Source organism: Salvia hispanica, chromosome 1 (assembly GCF_023119035.1).
Source record: "Salvia hispanica cultivar TCC Black 2014 chromosome 1, UniMelb_Shisp_WGS_1.0, whole genome shotgun sequence".
In the NCBI taxonomy this organism is placed as follows: Eukaryota; Viridiplantae; Streptophyta; class Magnoliopsida; order Lamiales; family Lamiaceae; genus Salvia; species Salvia hispanica.
Window position 1 is genome coordinate 1,010,806 of NC_062965.1, and position 15,750 is coordinate 1,026,555.

The window sequence follows — 15,750 nt, forward strand, 5'->3', positions numbered from 1 at the left end:
GAAATTTGTAATATAATTTTTTTATCTTTCAATCAAATTGAAATTACTCATGGGCCAGGCATGGAGATTAAATTCAATCACCATTATGTGGACTTAAATTAAACTAAAATATCGCAATCTTCTAAACGTTATAAGTTGTGAACACAAATTTCCTATCCAAATTATATTTTGAATCTGCCGCCGATGGTTGATCAATTATTGATATTTATTGTACTAGTATTATACTCCCTCCGTCCCACTTTAGCAGTCCCATTGACTTTTCTGCCCTCTTTTTGTAAAAATGATAAAAAATAGTTAAAGAGGAGAAATGGTAAATTAAGAGAGAGAATAATATAGAGAAGAGTCTTATCTATATTAGAGCACTCCCAATGGCACTCCCTTATTTCTCCCTTATTTCTCCCTAACTCCTGCCACATCAGCGCCACATCAGCATCACATTTTATCCCCAGTTTTTAGCCAACTGCTACATTGGTTTCTCCCTTATTTCTCCCTAACTCAACATTTCATTTTTACATCATTATTTTTTTTTTATATTATTTAATTTTCCCTACAAATGTATTTAATAAATAGACTAATAATGAACAATTCATCGTTGTATTAATCATTGGAAAATATAATACAACGAGAAAAAAAAAACTACAAATAAAAAACGCAAATAAACAAAGATTTTAAAAAAAAAAAAACTAAGACGGAGGGGCCGGAGGGGCGTCGGGATCGAGGCCCATCGTAATCTGCAGGCTTTGGATGCATTTCCAGAGGGCCGCCTTTTCTTCAGGGGTCCCGCCGCCGGTGAAGTACAGCGTGTACATCTGCGTCAGATTGGCGACATTGCTCGAATAAGTGGCTTTTTCTAAGTCGATGTGGGGTTCCGACTCGACTTCCGACGTTGTGCCCTTCCCCTTCCGCCTTCCCTTCGCCTTCTTCGCTCCCTCCGGGCGCTCGTGCGGACCATCCCCACTCAAGTCGATGTGGGTCGCGCTCCCCTCGCTCTCCGAAACGCTAAGTCGCGAGCGCACCGATTTCCCGTGCAGCGCGACGTGCATCCCCGTCCGGAATTTGGGGAGATCCTTCAGCTTATCGTAGATGTTCCAATACTTGAACCCCTTCGACAAGTACTGGCCACAATACCTCTGCATGGCCTCATCTCGGACCATATGCTCGTTCTGGCCACTGGGCATGTTCGCCAACAAGTTAGAATAAATACCGTTGAAGTGGCCGCAGTCCCTCATGAGGCGCTCCCAATGCCGACGGATCGCCTCGCTGCCATGGTCCTTCATTGAGGCAGTCTTGTGGCTCCTGTACTTCGCGGCAACCCGCTCCCAGAATATGATCTCAGTCTGGTAGTTGCTGCGCTCCGCGTTCTGTGACGTGTCCGCCCAGCAGGTGGCTATCAACTCGGACTCTTGCAGAGTGTAAGTAGTCCTTACCCGCTTCGGCCTCTCATCGGAACCCGTATCAGTCGCAGCCGACGACGCCGGCTCCTTCCCCCTCCCGCTCCTAGAAGGCGGCTCGGTGGGCGTTTCTTCCACCTCGAAGTCCTCCGCGCTCAGTGTCGCGGCCTGAGATTCTTGGTCGCCTGGGGTTGATCCGGGGGTGTCGAACTGAGGCCGATACACATCGTCGGCTGGAGAGGGCATTCTGCCGGCAGAGTTGAAGTACGGAGAAAGTCTCCGCGCCGGAGGAGCCTGCAAAGGAGACGGACCCGCGTATGGAAGTTGGCCGGGAGGAGAACCCATCGCCAACAACGAGTGCATCCACTGCTCGTTTGCTTCATCCGTGTTGGGAATTTGTGAACTCGACTCTTTCCCCTTACCCTTACCCTTACCCGAGCGGGAATTTTTCTTCCAAAAGCTCATAATTTTTGGAAGATTGATGAAGATTGAAGATTGGGAGAAGAGATTGAAAATGGAGAGAATGAAGATTGTGGGTGATGAATGGAGGAAGTGGAGGAAATATTTATAGGGGTGGGATGTAAAAATAGCCGTTGGGCCGAAAAAAAAAAAAAAAAAAATTTAAATATCGCCGATTTATCGCCGAAAAAACGCCGCTTGGCGAAATAACGGTAAGATTATCGCCGATTTATCGCCGATTTCACCACAACGGCCGGCGATAATCCGGCGATGTTCGGCGATTTTTCGCCGGATTTTCGCCACCCCCATTGGGAGTGCTCTTATTGTCTCTCTAACTTTACCATTTCTCCACTTTAACTATTTTTTATTATTTTTACAAAAAGAGGACTGAAAAGTTAATGAGACTGCTAAAACGGGACGGAGGGAGTATTAGTATTACTCTTCCGCAGTCATTTTTTTTCAAGGACTGCTGCAATAAATCCAGCATTTATTTTTTACAATAATGGTCAATTTTATAGTACTCCTCCTCGGACCAGCCCCGCACATCTAAAAATAAACGTATTTCACGCTTGAGAAAATTAATCCTTTCAATTTATTGCACTTCCAAATTTTCAACACATAACAGGAAATTTGTGATATTTTAGGTCAATTTTAATGTTTGTAGGAGAAACTAAGTATTGAAAAGTTTCATGATGATATTAGACGTTAAGATCCCTTAATAAATTAGGCAGAATAGAGAATAGAGTAGACATAATTCATTTTACATCGTGTGCCTTTGACTGAGATATCCCTAAAACAATAAATGTTTTCCCTATTTAAGGAAGCAAATCACTTCAATTTAGAATAAAATCAAAACCAAACACAGTGAAAAATGGATTGTATTGAAAGACTACGTGAAGGGTTTGATTCTTTAAAGATGGAGCAGCAGTTATATTGACTCTTTTACCTCCGGTGAGGTCCATGTTTTCCATTTTCCTTCACATTATGCATGGTCTTTTTCGGGATTTCATAGTCATGTATGCTTCTATCAGATTTTGGATATATTATCGTAATATGTCTAAAATTCCAAAAAAATGGCAAAGATTAATTATTTTTCAAATATACATGTATTACTAAATTCATAACTTAGCTATTTTGCTTGTCAAATATTTACATTAATAAATATGTTATTAAGGGGTGTGGAGATGCCAAAGTAGGCGATTCTTCTAATAAAAAATTCAAGAAAGGTGATTTGATTTGTGGCATGACGCGGGTTGGGAGGAATACTCTATCATCAAATCTACTGAGGCTATATTCAAGATCCCTTCTATGGATGTGCCTCTCTCCTACTATATTGGAATTCTTGGTAAATTTGTGTGTCAAATTATCCGCCGTGCGTATTATCGTGTCAGTGCATATTATTATAGGATAATTTGCCTATAAATTTATAAATATTTAACAAAATAATGTTAGTTAAATAGTTCATTGGCTGAATTATGGTTATAGATTTATATTAAACCATTTTAAAACCAAAATCTTAATCAGAAGCAAAATTAGAATAAATCAATTGTGAAATACGGGTTTTAAAAAGTTATGCAAACTAGAGATGGCAAGTCGTCCGTGTCGGGTCGTTATCGTGTCAACACGATAACGACACGAACACGATAACAACAAACACGAACACGACCCATTAAGAAAATCCCAAACACGAACACGAACACGGCCCGCTACCCTCAGACACGAATACGACACGAACCATTTCGGGTTAACACGACATGATAACAACACGAATTGCAAAATGATTAAATATTTAAATAATTTAAATGAGATATGACAATACGAGACTATAAGAGTCAATTTAATAAGTATTGAAAAATGAAAATAATATGAATTAATAATATTAAAATATAATTTGTAAACGGATAGCCCGCTAAATGAGCTGAGCCCGTGGGCTAGCACGAATAGCCCGCTAAATTTATAGGGTTAGAGTTGAAAATTTCTAGACTGATAAATTACAGTCCGATTAGCCAGCACCCGATTAAACCGCAACCCATTAAGGCCAGACCCGAAAACGAAAGGGCTGGCCCGATTTGTTTGACTCCTAATTCAACACTTCATTGATTATTTTATAATATAGATAACTAAAAAAAATAACTTTCAATTTTATATTAAATATATAAATTATATACTAAATTTTATTAATATAATAATAGATAAAATAAATTAAAACTTCAAATTCACTAAGAAAAACATTAAAAATTCAAAAAAATGCTTTGGAATTTCTTGATGTTTATTGTTTTATATTACATAAATCTCAAATATTAGTATTTAATCGTGTTTATGTTTGAATTTAAGCATATATCTCAAATTTATCATGATTAAATGTTTTACATTTTATAAATATAGCTAATTTTCAACATTATTTATTTGATTGATTACATGTTAAATTTATTGGTAGCAACCCGATTAACCCGTTAGGCTAGCCCGAAACCCGAGTTTTTAGAATTAGGGTTGAACTTCTGTAACCCGAAAAAACCCACTACCGGATTAACCCGCACCTTATTAACCCATAACTCGGGTAGTGTTGGCCCGAAACCTGCTGGGCCAACCCGATTGTCATCCCTACCAGAGACGTCTATGGAAGTTAAAATTCAGAAATCTCATATTTTAATTAAATTTTATAATAAATAAATTAAATAAAAAGTGAAACAATGGGAGCTAAAAATAATGAAGAGAAGAGGTAAGAGACGGAGGATTGGAGGCGTTAGCATCTTAATTTGTGCAATAGTTTTATAGTCATAAAATTGCAATACAAATTGTGTTATTTGTGATGATTAACTTTATTTAAGTCCTTCCTGTTTCAATTAATAACAATACATCAAATTCATGATTATAACCTTATTTAAGTCCTTCCTTATTTTCGATGATTCACACTGCGAAAAATAGAATTACTCACGAGCAACCACCACGACCTGCTTCCCGACGTTGCGACCGGAGTATAAGCCAACGAGAGCCCCAGGCGCACTTTCAATGCCTTCGGCTATGTCTTCGACGTATGTGATCTTCTCTTCCTTGATTAGAGGCACAACCATCTCCAGGAACTTCGGGTAGAGATGGTAGTGGTCGATAGTGAAAAATCCTTCCATACGGACCCGTTTTATTATTACGTTAAGCAAGTTGTGGACGCCTTCGGGCTGCTCAAGGCTGTTGTATTGGGAGATCATCCCACAAAGAGAAACACGGCCTTGGAGTCTCATGTTGTTTAGCACCGCTTCGAGCATCTTCCCTCCCACGTTGTCAAAGTAGATGTCTATGCCATCGGGGAAGTACCTAATGAACAACACAAATTTGTGAGTATTATCCGATAAATTGTCTGAAAAACTATAAAATTTGGTCAAATTCTTTCAAAAAAGCTAACCAAAAAAATTATATACTGTATTTGGATTTGTTATCCACATATGTGGGATGATTGCGAACTGATCCATACTTCCTAGTTTTTTCAGTTGATTTACCAAACTTCGCTGTTTTTTAGTAGTTTTTATGAAATTTGTGTATTATGTGATTAAATTACTAACTATTCTTCAATGTTAAATAAGTATACACATTTTTATAGCAATGATAGATCATAGGGAGGCAAAACCGCAAAAGGTCACCTCTTCAACGCTGCATTATAGTCTTGCTCTTCTTTGTAGTTGAATGCTTCGTCAAACCCGAATTTGTTCTTCAAGAGATCGACCTTCATCAATGCAACAGCCGACTTGTTCATCAAATGTGAAACATTTGACAAGTTAACAGGTTTAAGCACTTAACAGATTTAGTGACAAGTTAACAGATTCAGTCAATACAAAGCTTGTTAGCAAAAAATTTTAGTGACGGATATCGACGTATCCGTCAATGCAAAGCTTGTTAGCAAAATATTTTAGTGACGGATAATGACAAAATTCAAAGGCGGCCACCATGGTAAATTCGATTAGTGATGAACTATTCTGTTACCAATTAGTGACTGATGGTTTTCAGTCACTTATCCGTCACTACTTTTTGAAATTTCCGCTGTTGTCACTAATTTCGTCATTGATTCGCATTTTTTTTTGTAGTGAAATCGACAACCAATCCAATAAGTTTTTGATAAGCCATTAGATGCTGACCTTTTCTTTGCTCCCTGCACTCCCAACAACGTAACAACCTACGGTCTTTGCAAACTGACCAACGAGCTGACCAACAGCTCCGGATGCAGCAGAGACATACACAGTTTCCCCATTTTTGGGAGCGCAAAACTCGAAAAAACCGACATAAGCTGTCATGCCAGGCATGCCTAAAATGATAACACGAAACATGCTGATTTTTAGTCTCACATTCGTACATCTCGTATCGTTATTTTTCAGAAATTATCAATATACACGCCACAGATCCAACATTTCCCAATTTATTCACCTCCTTATTCAAGCATATATAGTTCATCAAAAGTTTGTTTCTTTAACAGTTTAACTGCATACATGACTAGATAAATAACTTGTGCAGAATCATAAACAACTCAAGACTAGGAAGCAGAAATCAACCATAAAATTTAATGGCTACAAGCTAAATAAGCCGATCATCACAATGGGCTCGAGAAACTCACCAAGAATCCCTGTGTAATAAGAGAGAGGCAAATCTTTATCATGAACCTTAAACAATATGTCTGGATCTTTAATAAGGCTATACTCCTCCCAGCCAGTAAACCCCCAAACTAGCTCGCCCGTCTTGAAATTTGGATGAGACGAATCCAGTATTTTCGACACTCCATATCCAGAAATAGGCTGTCACCAGAAAAAAGTCAAACATGAACTAATCTTATAAACAAAAAAAAAAGATGCAACCAACATTGTATCAATGTATATATAACATTTTTTATTTCTTTCCCCAAAATCTCAAACTATTCATCAAACAAGAACCTCAAAAAGTCTTAACAAACATTTTATCAATAGAAAGATACATTTTTTTATTTTTCTCCCCAAAATCTCAAACTATTTATCAAACAAGAACCTCAAAAAGACATAAACCAACATTTTAACTATGGAAAAATACAATTTTTATTTCTTCCCACTATTCATCAAAAAAACAATACTATTATATTCCAATGAGAGCATCTACACAATATTTTATTATTCTCTCCGTCCACGGAAAATAGAGCACATTTGCCATTTTTGGTTGTCCAAAAAAAATTAGAGCACATTTAAAAAAGAAAAGTTTTCAACAACTTTTCTTTTACTTTTTTCTGTTATTAATAATATGGACCTCACATTTCTAACACTACTTCTGTCTTACTTTTTTCCTACCAATTCTACATTAAAATCCGTGGCATTCACAATGCGTCCTATTTTTCGTGGACGGAGGGAATATATAATAAAATAAAAAATAAAGGACCCCAATTTAAATCAAGACCTATATAACAAATTCTATTCCAACAAGAAAGGAAAAAATAATTTCAACAAGAAAAGTTTCACTAAAAAAAAAAAAAAAACTTACAGAATCCAGCGTGTAAGAAGACAAATAGGGCACCTGCTTCTTCATGCGGCCAAGAATGTAAGGATCGATGGATAAGTAGAGATTCTTCACCAAAACGGCGCCGTCGCAACCGCTGGGAATTTTGAGCTGAATTTTGGAAGTTCTAAGCAACATATCGGATTCTTTAACAGATGTTTTGACATAGTTGTTGAGTATCACTTGCTTGTTGCTAATTTCCTCACCCATTTTGCAGTTAATTCCGGTGGAATTCTGGTGTTCAACTTCATTGTTTTATATCTGAAAAGCCCTAGAAAATCTCTTGGTCCGTGCTATTCTTCTTAGACTTTGCTCTTTGCGAAAGCACTTATTTTAAAAAAACAAAAATTAACACCTAAATCCCTAACCAGCCGCAATTCTTCAACACTTTGAAAAAAGATCCAATTACGTGGGCCCCACCATGCCATATTAGGAAACCCTAAACCCTAAACGGGTCTTAGTGTGTTTTTCTCTTTATGACTTTAGGTTATAGCTGCAAATTTTATTGTATTTGTGAGTCATTAGGTATTAACCTCACTACATTTGCCTAACTCTTTTCATAAATATGCGGCACAATATTTGCTTATTATTTATTTATTTTGACTAAAGTTTAAATTTTGCCTTGCATATTTATTTAAAAAGATATTTTGGTCCATTAGGTAGAGTAATTGTATTTTAAGTCTAAAATTAGGTTTGTATATTAAATAAAACATATTTTGTCCTAACCTATATGTTTCGATACATATTTAACTTGTTATTAAGTCCATCCATATTTAACTCATTAATCAAGTCAAAATGAGATAAATAAGCCATTAATTATTAACAAAAATAGTATTTTAATTGGACCAAAACATATAACCAGATCTAGGAATGAACGGCGATTGGGGTCGAGGGGGACCAAAACATATAACCAGATCTAGGAATGAATGGTGATCAACTTTCCATTTTGGATTGTCCTACCACAAGTGATCAATTTCCTTTTTTTCAAAAAAAAAAACAAAGTTTAACTATCTCTTACTTTTATCCTTGTCTCTTACTTTATCCTCTCCTTCTTACTCCCTCCCAACTTATATAACTTTTGGGCACGAAAACTTAGAATTTGTGTTGAAAAGTTAGGAGAAATGAATAAAGTAGAAAAATAATGAGAGAGTAAAGTAGAGAGTGGAATAAAGTAAGAGTGATTGGATGTTTTGTTTTTTGTTTAAAAAGGAAATGACTCAACTTAGTTGGGACATCCCAAAAAGAAATACGACTCAATTTAGTTGGGACAGATGGAGTACTTTATTTTCTCTTTATCTCTCTTACTTTTTCATCTCTCATATGTTATTCTCTTCATTTTTACTCAATATATATCATTTTCTTAAATCTCGTGCCCAAAAGATATCCATGTAGTGGGACAGGGGGACTACCAATAGATTTTTTACAAATGTAAATATAATATATTCATAATTCCAACACTCTAAATTATATGGAAGCTTCTACCCATTCCACGTATAATGCATACACTATTATATATTTAATATTTAATCAATTTTCATAATTATTGTCAAGATCATCTTAAACATAAATAGAGAAAGCAATCACGTCATCCATTTTATATTTTAGGTGATTACTTATATTTCTCTTTTATTTATATATAAAAAAATTTAGATAAATAAAATATGTAATTATAACTGCAAGTCTATTAGCATTAAATACTTATAAATTAAATTAATTATATGATTAATTATATAGTGTAATTTTTGGTTAATATTTTTATTGATTGATTGTATGAATATTATATAGGAGTACTATGTTAAATTATAAAATAATTAAATAATAATTAGATGATCTAAAAACTAATACTAGTACATTTTATTCTTTTCAATATACTATCAAAAAGTTCCATAAACAAAAATTCCATGAATAACATTCAAATTTAAAATTATAAAAAACTAAAAGTACTATAACAAAAGTGATAGTGATCCCCAATTAGAAAATTAATCTTATCATAGTTAATTAATAACTAGTTAATATATGAAATACTATCTCCGTCCCCTAAAATTTGCTACACTTTGACCCGACACGGGTTTTAAGAAATGTAATGGAAAGTGAGTTGAAAAAGTTGGTGGGATGTGTGTCCTACTTTTAAAGTATTAGTTTTATAATAAAATGTGAATAGGAATGAGTTAGTGGAATATGAGGTTCACTACCAAAAATGGTAAAAGTGAAGTGTATCAAATTTTCAGGGACGAACCGAAATAGTAAAGTGTATCAAATTTTCAGGGACGAATCGAAATAGTAAAGTGTATCAAATTTTTAGGGACAGATGTAGTATCTTCTAATACAAAGTATGAAGCTATTATTTTATTATGTTTACGTATAAAATGAATTCTGATGATGATTAAATATTTAAATAAATAGAATAATCAATATCTTATATCTCTTTCATAAATAGTGTATTATACATGGAGGTACTCTCATAATACTTGTAACACCATAATCTAAAACTATGAATAAATTACCCTTAGATTTTGAAATGAGTGGATGAGATTAAAACTCACAAATTTCAATAAATAGTAGACAAATATCAGCAAAAGGTTAATATCGTTATTATGTTATCATATGGTAATTTTCGTGGATTTTTTTATATCAACATAGTGTATTACAAATATCAACAATACGACATATGGATATCAACACATGTACAAGAAAATATCAACACAGTTTTATTGAGATTTCACATACATTATATTGAGATTTTACATACACTATATTGGGATTTCTTTTAGCATTTGTTGATAAAAAACTGTTTATTAACATGTACGAAAATTGAAATATAAATTATCAAATTTCATCACCCAAACATCGTCAGAACATATGCGATTGAGATCTCGTTGGAATCCTTATAAAATTATCTTTAATTTGATATATTTTTTGAGAAAAAATAATTTAAATCAAGTGAGTTAAGTAAATTTAAAATTTTGAGATGATTTTAACGAGAGAGAATTGACTTAATACCTTTTAAATTTATTTACTAATTATTTAAATTTAAAATATAATACATTTGTCATTATTTTAATTATTGGATCTCTTAATTTAATGGCTAAGAATTAATCTTATTTTAGGATTGTTAATTAGTTAATGTAACTTCTCTACTTATTCACTATAGTATATTTACTTACTATACTTTATTTAAGGGTTTTTGGCCCTGAAAACCACGAACTTTCCCCGAATTCCGGTTTTTCCATGAACTTTTAAATTTATTTTTAAAACCACGAACTTTCGATTCGTATGCAATTTGCCAACCCGACCCGAACACCCAATTACCACTTAAATTCCCGCACGAAATAGTCCAGCGTGGACGCCGAAAAAATGACTGGGCAATGTATACACGCCATGATAAACACCAAATAGGATCCAGCTATCACTTGATATGCCAAATAGGATTATTTTTGACACGTATACACGCCAGAGTTCACCGCTGACCCGCCTCTGACCCGCCGTGGCAAATTGCATACGAATCGAAAGTTCATGGTTTTAAAAACAAATTTGAAAGTTCATTGGAAAAACCGGAATTTGGGAAAAGTTTATGGTTTTAGGGCCAAAAACCAATTTAACGAGAGTGGAACTATGTTAGATGTACACTATTCAGTTGGCTATTTTTTTTATAAATGTGATTTATATTAAATCCAACCCTACTTATAATTTTCTTTTGTTTCTTGAACTTTGTTTATAGTTTGCCGTTTTTATATATTAAATGAAAGATATGGATTAGAATCCCACTAGTCACGAATAAATATATTATTTTCATACTGTTAATATTGAATTACGAAGATGAAAGATCGACGCAGAAAGAGATCGACAAGAAAAAACAACAACACACCGGATTTTTACGTGGTTCAACAAAACGTATTGATCTCACACTCTCTTTGTACAGATTTGGAACAAGAAAGAAATCACTCAAGCTCTCAACAATCTACTCGCAAGATTGAATCGCAAGAACTCACTACCTCACTCTTTCTTCACTCTCCTACTTCTGTTACAAAATGATGGTGATTCGTGTGTGATTAAGTGAGCTGGAGCTGAGAATATGAAACCCCTTTCAATCCACGAGCAGTTATAACTAACTCCGGATGCATTCACACATGCACTCGGCTGCACGTGTATCTCACCGCGTCCGGCTTATTACACGCACCCAGCCTTGTTTACGTGTGGCTCTCTTGATCACTGACCCCACAGTTAATTTTACTGTGAATTATTTAAGTTTATACGTTCAAAATATTATTCTCGATTCTCACATAAAATGTGATTTTTACATTAATCCACGACCACAGGTAAAGTGATGTAATTGTGATATGACTATGAATAAAAAAACACTAGAACATTTAGTGTCTTAATACCTTCATAAATAACTTTATAGTTACTGAATTAACACTCTATTAAGCCATAACGTTTAGTTTCTTAATAGCCTCCAATAAATAAAGTATAAATTCTCAATTGATGCTTGATTAACGCATATATACATATAATCAAAGTGGAGAAAAAATTTAAGTGGTCTATCCACACCAAGGTGTCAATCATATTTGGTATGTCCTACTAATAGATACTTGACAAGTGGAATTATATATAGTCATGCTTCCAACTAGGTATATAAACAATGGAAATATTAAATTATACGGAAAATTTCTTCATATTACATGTATAAGTGTGATGATCAATTGCTAACTAAATACTAATCCAAAATCGAGACAAATTTCTAATAATAATTAAAACTAACTACTTTATCTCTATTCAAAATCATCTCAAAACTTTGAATTTACATAACCCTCACGATTTAAATTATTTTTTTGCTAAAAAAAATATCAAATTAAAGATAATTTTTTAAGGATTCTAACGAGATCTCAATTGCATATGTTCCAACGACGTTCAAATGGTGAAATTTGATCATTTATATTTCAGTTTTCGTATATGTTGATAAACAGATTTTTATCAATAATGCATCAAACAATATCAATATAACGCATGTACAATATCAATAAAATTGTGTTGATATTTTCTGGTGCTTGTGTTAAATATTTTCATGTCACTTTGTTGATATTTGTAATGCAATGTGTTGATATAAAAAAACAACAAAAATTATAATATGTAAATTAAATGATGATCTTACCCCTTTATTGATATTTTATCTACTATTTATTTAAATTCGTGATATTTAATCTCATCATTCATTTTAAATTTAGTCTTAATTTTGGATTATGACTTTATAATTAATATAAGAGGATCCCCATTTCCGTATTCAAACAATATTGGTTATTTGGCCTAGATATTGGAGCCTTCACAAAGTAATTTGTTGCCTTGTTGATTCAAATTAAATGGTTACATTTAAATTATTTATCTTGCAAAATTTCGATAATTTTGAATTTTGGCTAAATTAAAATAATTATATGGACTGTATCGAGCTAAGTCACTAGAATATTATATATATTCAGGGAATAAGTTAAATTCATAAATTGTACACATTTTATTTAGCATCATCAACTGAACGTTTTGAATTTCAGTTTACTAAACTTAATTATCAAATTATTCGAAATTATTAAAATATATTAGTCCCTCCTTCCCCAAAGATTATGCACTTTGGGTTCGCAACGGGTTTTAATGTAAAATTGATAAAGTAAGAGAGATGTAGAGAGTAAAAGTAATTAAAGTATTATTAGTGGTTTATGGGTCCCACCTTATTGTAGAGAACAAACTTTCCAAAATTAAAAAGTGCATAATCTTGTGGGACGGTCTAAAAAGGAAATAGTACATATTCTTGTGTGATGGAGGCAATCTTGTGGGACGGTCTAAAAATGAAAGAGTGCATATTCTTGTGGGATGGAGACAGAAGAATATGCACTCTTTCCTTTTTAGACCGTCCCACAAGAAAGTAAATCTGATCTGTATAAGTTATTAGTTGATACTACCTCGTTATATAATTTGAATGAAATTGAAATCATGTATGTACAGTGGCGGATCTAGAAAATTGAACAAGCCGGGACTGAAATTTATAAAAAAATATATAATTTTACATGTAATGTTTGTTCAACTTTTACGACACACTAGATGATAACTGTTTTCGACGAGTCGTCATGTCTTGAAATCGCCGAAGAAATCTCATTTCCAATTTTTTTGAAAATTCCCCTCTCAATGTATATCACCATGATATCATTCATCCATTCGTCTCCCATTCTATTGCGCAAATCTGTCTTAATAAGTTTCATGGAAGAAAATACTCTCTCGACAAAAGCTGTTGCAACCGGGAGGATCAGTGTCAACTCAATCAGGCGGTACACTAACGGGAAAGCTTTATCTCTTGAGGTAGAAACCAACATCTTTGCTAAATTTCCCAAATCTTCAATGTTGGAGAACTCAACTTTGTCAACTATATCATTGATATAATTTTTAAGTTGATATGGAAGAAACATACATTCAATAGATGAGAAGTCAGTCGGATAATGTTCTGCAAGACAAACCAACTTGTCTACATTGAAGCGAGCAAATGAGTTTTTTGGACTAAGGCAATTCATGCAAGTAAGCAATTCCGTATTCATTTTTGGGAAACGATTCTCCATTTCTTGAGTAAGTAAATCAAGAACCTAACAATACAAAAATTTGACTTAAGTATTTAACTGATAAATGATAATTAGTTGTAATCATAATTGAGAAATAAAATGTGAAGCTTACTTGACAGTAAATCTCCACTTTGTAATGATGATAATTAGTAAAGCACCTATCCTGCTTCATACGCACACGATGATTGATGGCATCATTCATACTAATGACGTCAATGGAATTAGCCACACAAAACTCTTCAACACGTCCCAAGAATTCATTCCATCCATTCTCTCTCAAATCTCACAAAGTCCTTTTGGTTGTATCAATCAAAGATGTAGCGTAGCTTGAACGATATTTTGATCCCCAAGTTGTAGAATTTTTGACAAATCATTCGTTGTCCCAAGCAACTCTATCAGTAAGATCAGAACCATCTTCAAACACATTTTGATAACTCACCATCCTCATGTCCAATGTTTTTTATATACCTTTATTATCAGGATTAGTACCATCTTCAAACCCATTTTCAAGCGCTTCAATTACCGACGACCAATTGCTTTTTAAACGAAGCAAAGTAATGAAGTGTGATCCTTATCGAGTGTCGCCTGGTCGCTTTAAACCCGTCTCTTGATTTAAACCCCTTCCACTTTTAATTTCTCCACTTTCTATACCTTCGACAAGTTTTCATGCTCAAGTTGTCATAGCTTGTCCTTTCTTTTACAAGATGATCCACATGTGTTGACAATCATAGTGACAATGGTAAAAAAAACTCACTTACAACACCATGTGTTTTTGTAACATTTACCACCACTAATTGAAGCTGATGGGCAAAACAATGAACGTACTTGGCAGATGGATTTTCATTCAATATAAGTGATTTCAAATCATTGTACTCACCGCGCATATTTGATGCACCATCATAACCTTGACCTCTTAATCGTGACAAAGATAAACCATGCTTAGCAAATACTACTAAGTTAATCCCTTCCTTCAAAGATTTTGTTGTGGTATCGGTGACATGAACCAAGGCCTTTAATCTTTCTACAATCTCTCCATCATTGTTAACATACCTCAGAACCAAAGCCATTTGTTCTTTTATCGATGCATCGCATGCTTCATTAACCAAAAGAGAGAAATTATGATTTTTAATATCTTCCAAAATAACTTTTGTAGTTTCAACAACAATTTGCCAATTCCTTTTGAATTAAAGGACTAACCATCTGATTATTGCGAGGAGCATTCTCCAATGTCACCACTGCTACCTCAAGTTTTTGCTCACGTAACCAAACAAGTATCTCTATAAAGTTTCCCCTATTTTCAAACTCCAATGATTCATCATGTCCACGTAAAGCCAACCCTTGTTTCAACAATAATCGAGTCACATTTAAAGAAGCAGTCAAACGAATCCGATAATTAACTTCGTCTTCCTTATCAAAATTCATCAAATTATATTCAACACTTTGTCTTTGATTTTTAAATCTTACAAAAAGTATTCTGGCGTGATCATGTGTGCTATTAACTGAGCCCTCATGTTCTCTAGAAATAACAAGAATCTTTTTCCAATTTTTACACCCTGTGCTCACAAATACATCATCGCCAAACCGATTGTCATTAATAGGCCTAAAAAGATAACACCAAAAACAAAATGCGGCATCTTTCTCCACACTATACTCCAACCAAGCATGTCTTTCAAATCATTTACATTGGAAACTCCTTTTCTCCTTACCAAAATGAGCTTTTCTTAAAGACATGACCTTTTTGTTGGAAAGGTCCCTTCGAGATGTATTCTCTTCGGATGCGGTCCCTATCTTGGACTTCATACTCAACA

The 15,750-nt window shown here is 34.1% G+C and overlaps 2 protein-coding genes across 3 annotated transcripts; both read right to left on the bottom strand.

Annotated features, from left to right (window-relative positions):
- Nucleotides 1-4,593: 4,593 nt before the first annotated feature.
- Nucleotides 4,594-7,565, bottom strand: LOC125200942 ((+)-pulegone reductase-like). 2 transcript variants are annotated; one of them, XM_048098793.1, is made up of 5 exons: nucleotides 7,368-7,565; nucleotides 6,448-6,625; nucleotides 5,975-6,141; nucleotides 5,483-5,565; nucleotides 4,594-5,159 (listed from the first exon to the last, which is right to left on the bottom strand). In XM_048098793.1, the coding sequence occupies exons 1-5, from the start codon at nucleotides 7,557-7,559 to the stop codon at nucleotides 4,778-4,780; spliced, it is 1,002 nt and encodes a 333-aa protein (XP_047954750.1). In that variant the 5' UTR covers nucleotides 7,560-7,565; the 3' UTR covers nucleotides 4,594-4,777. The 2 variants fall into 2 exon arrangements, with proteins under 2 accessions (XP_047954750.1, XP_047954749.1); XM_048098792.1 differs by having other exon boundaries at nucleotides 7,335-7,565.
- A 5,864-nt stretch (nucleotides 7,566-13,429) lies between these two features.
- Nucleotides 13,430-15,009, bottom strand: LOC125209409. The gene is made up of 3 exons (XM_048109014.1): nucleotides 14,768-15,009; nucleotides 14,055-14,145; nucleotides 13,430-13,966 (listed from the first exon to the last, which is right to left on the bottom strand). Exons 1-3 carry the CDS (start codon nucleotides 15,007-15,009, stop codon nucleotides 13,430-13,432), a joined length of 870 nt encoding a protein of 289 aa, XP_047964971.1.
- Between the last annotated feature and the right edge of the window lie 741 nt (nucleotides 15,010-15,750).

Coding starts and splice junctions, on each gene's coding strand:
- LOC125200942 (XM_048098792.1), bottom strand. CDS start 7,559: ATGGGTGAGGAAATTAGCAACAAGCAAGTGATACTCAACAACTATGTC. Junction 6,626..7,334: donor CTTCTTACACGCTGGATTCT/GTAAGTTTTTTT, acceptor TTCTGGTGACAG/CCTATTTCTGGATATGGAGT. Junction 6,142..6,447: donor TTATTACACAGGGATTCTTG/GTGAGTTTCTCG, acceptor TTATCATTTTAG/GCATGCCTGGCATGACAGCT.
- LOC125209409 (XM_048109014.1), bottom strand. CDS start 15,009: ATGGCTTTGGTTCTGAGGTATGTTAACAATGATGGAGAGATTGTAGAA. Junction 14,146..14,767: donor AATGAAAATCCATCTGCCAA/GTACGTTCATTG, acceptor TGACGTCATTAG/TATGAATGATGCCATCAATC. Junction 13,967..14,054: donor AAGTGGAGATTTACTGTCAA/GTAAGCTTCACA, acceptor TTGTATTGTTAG/GTTCTTGATTTACTTACTCA.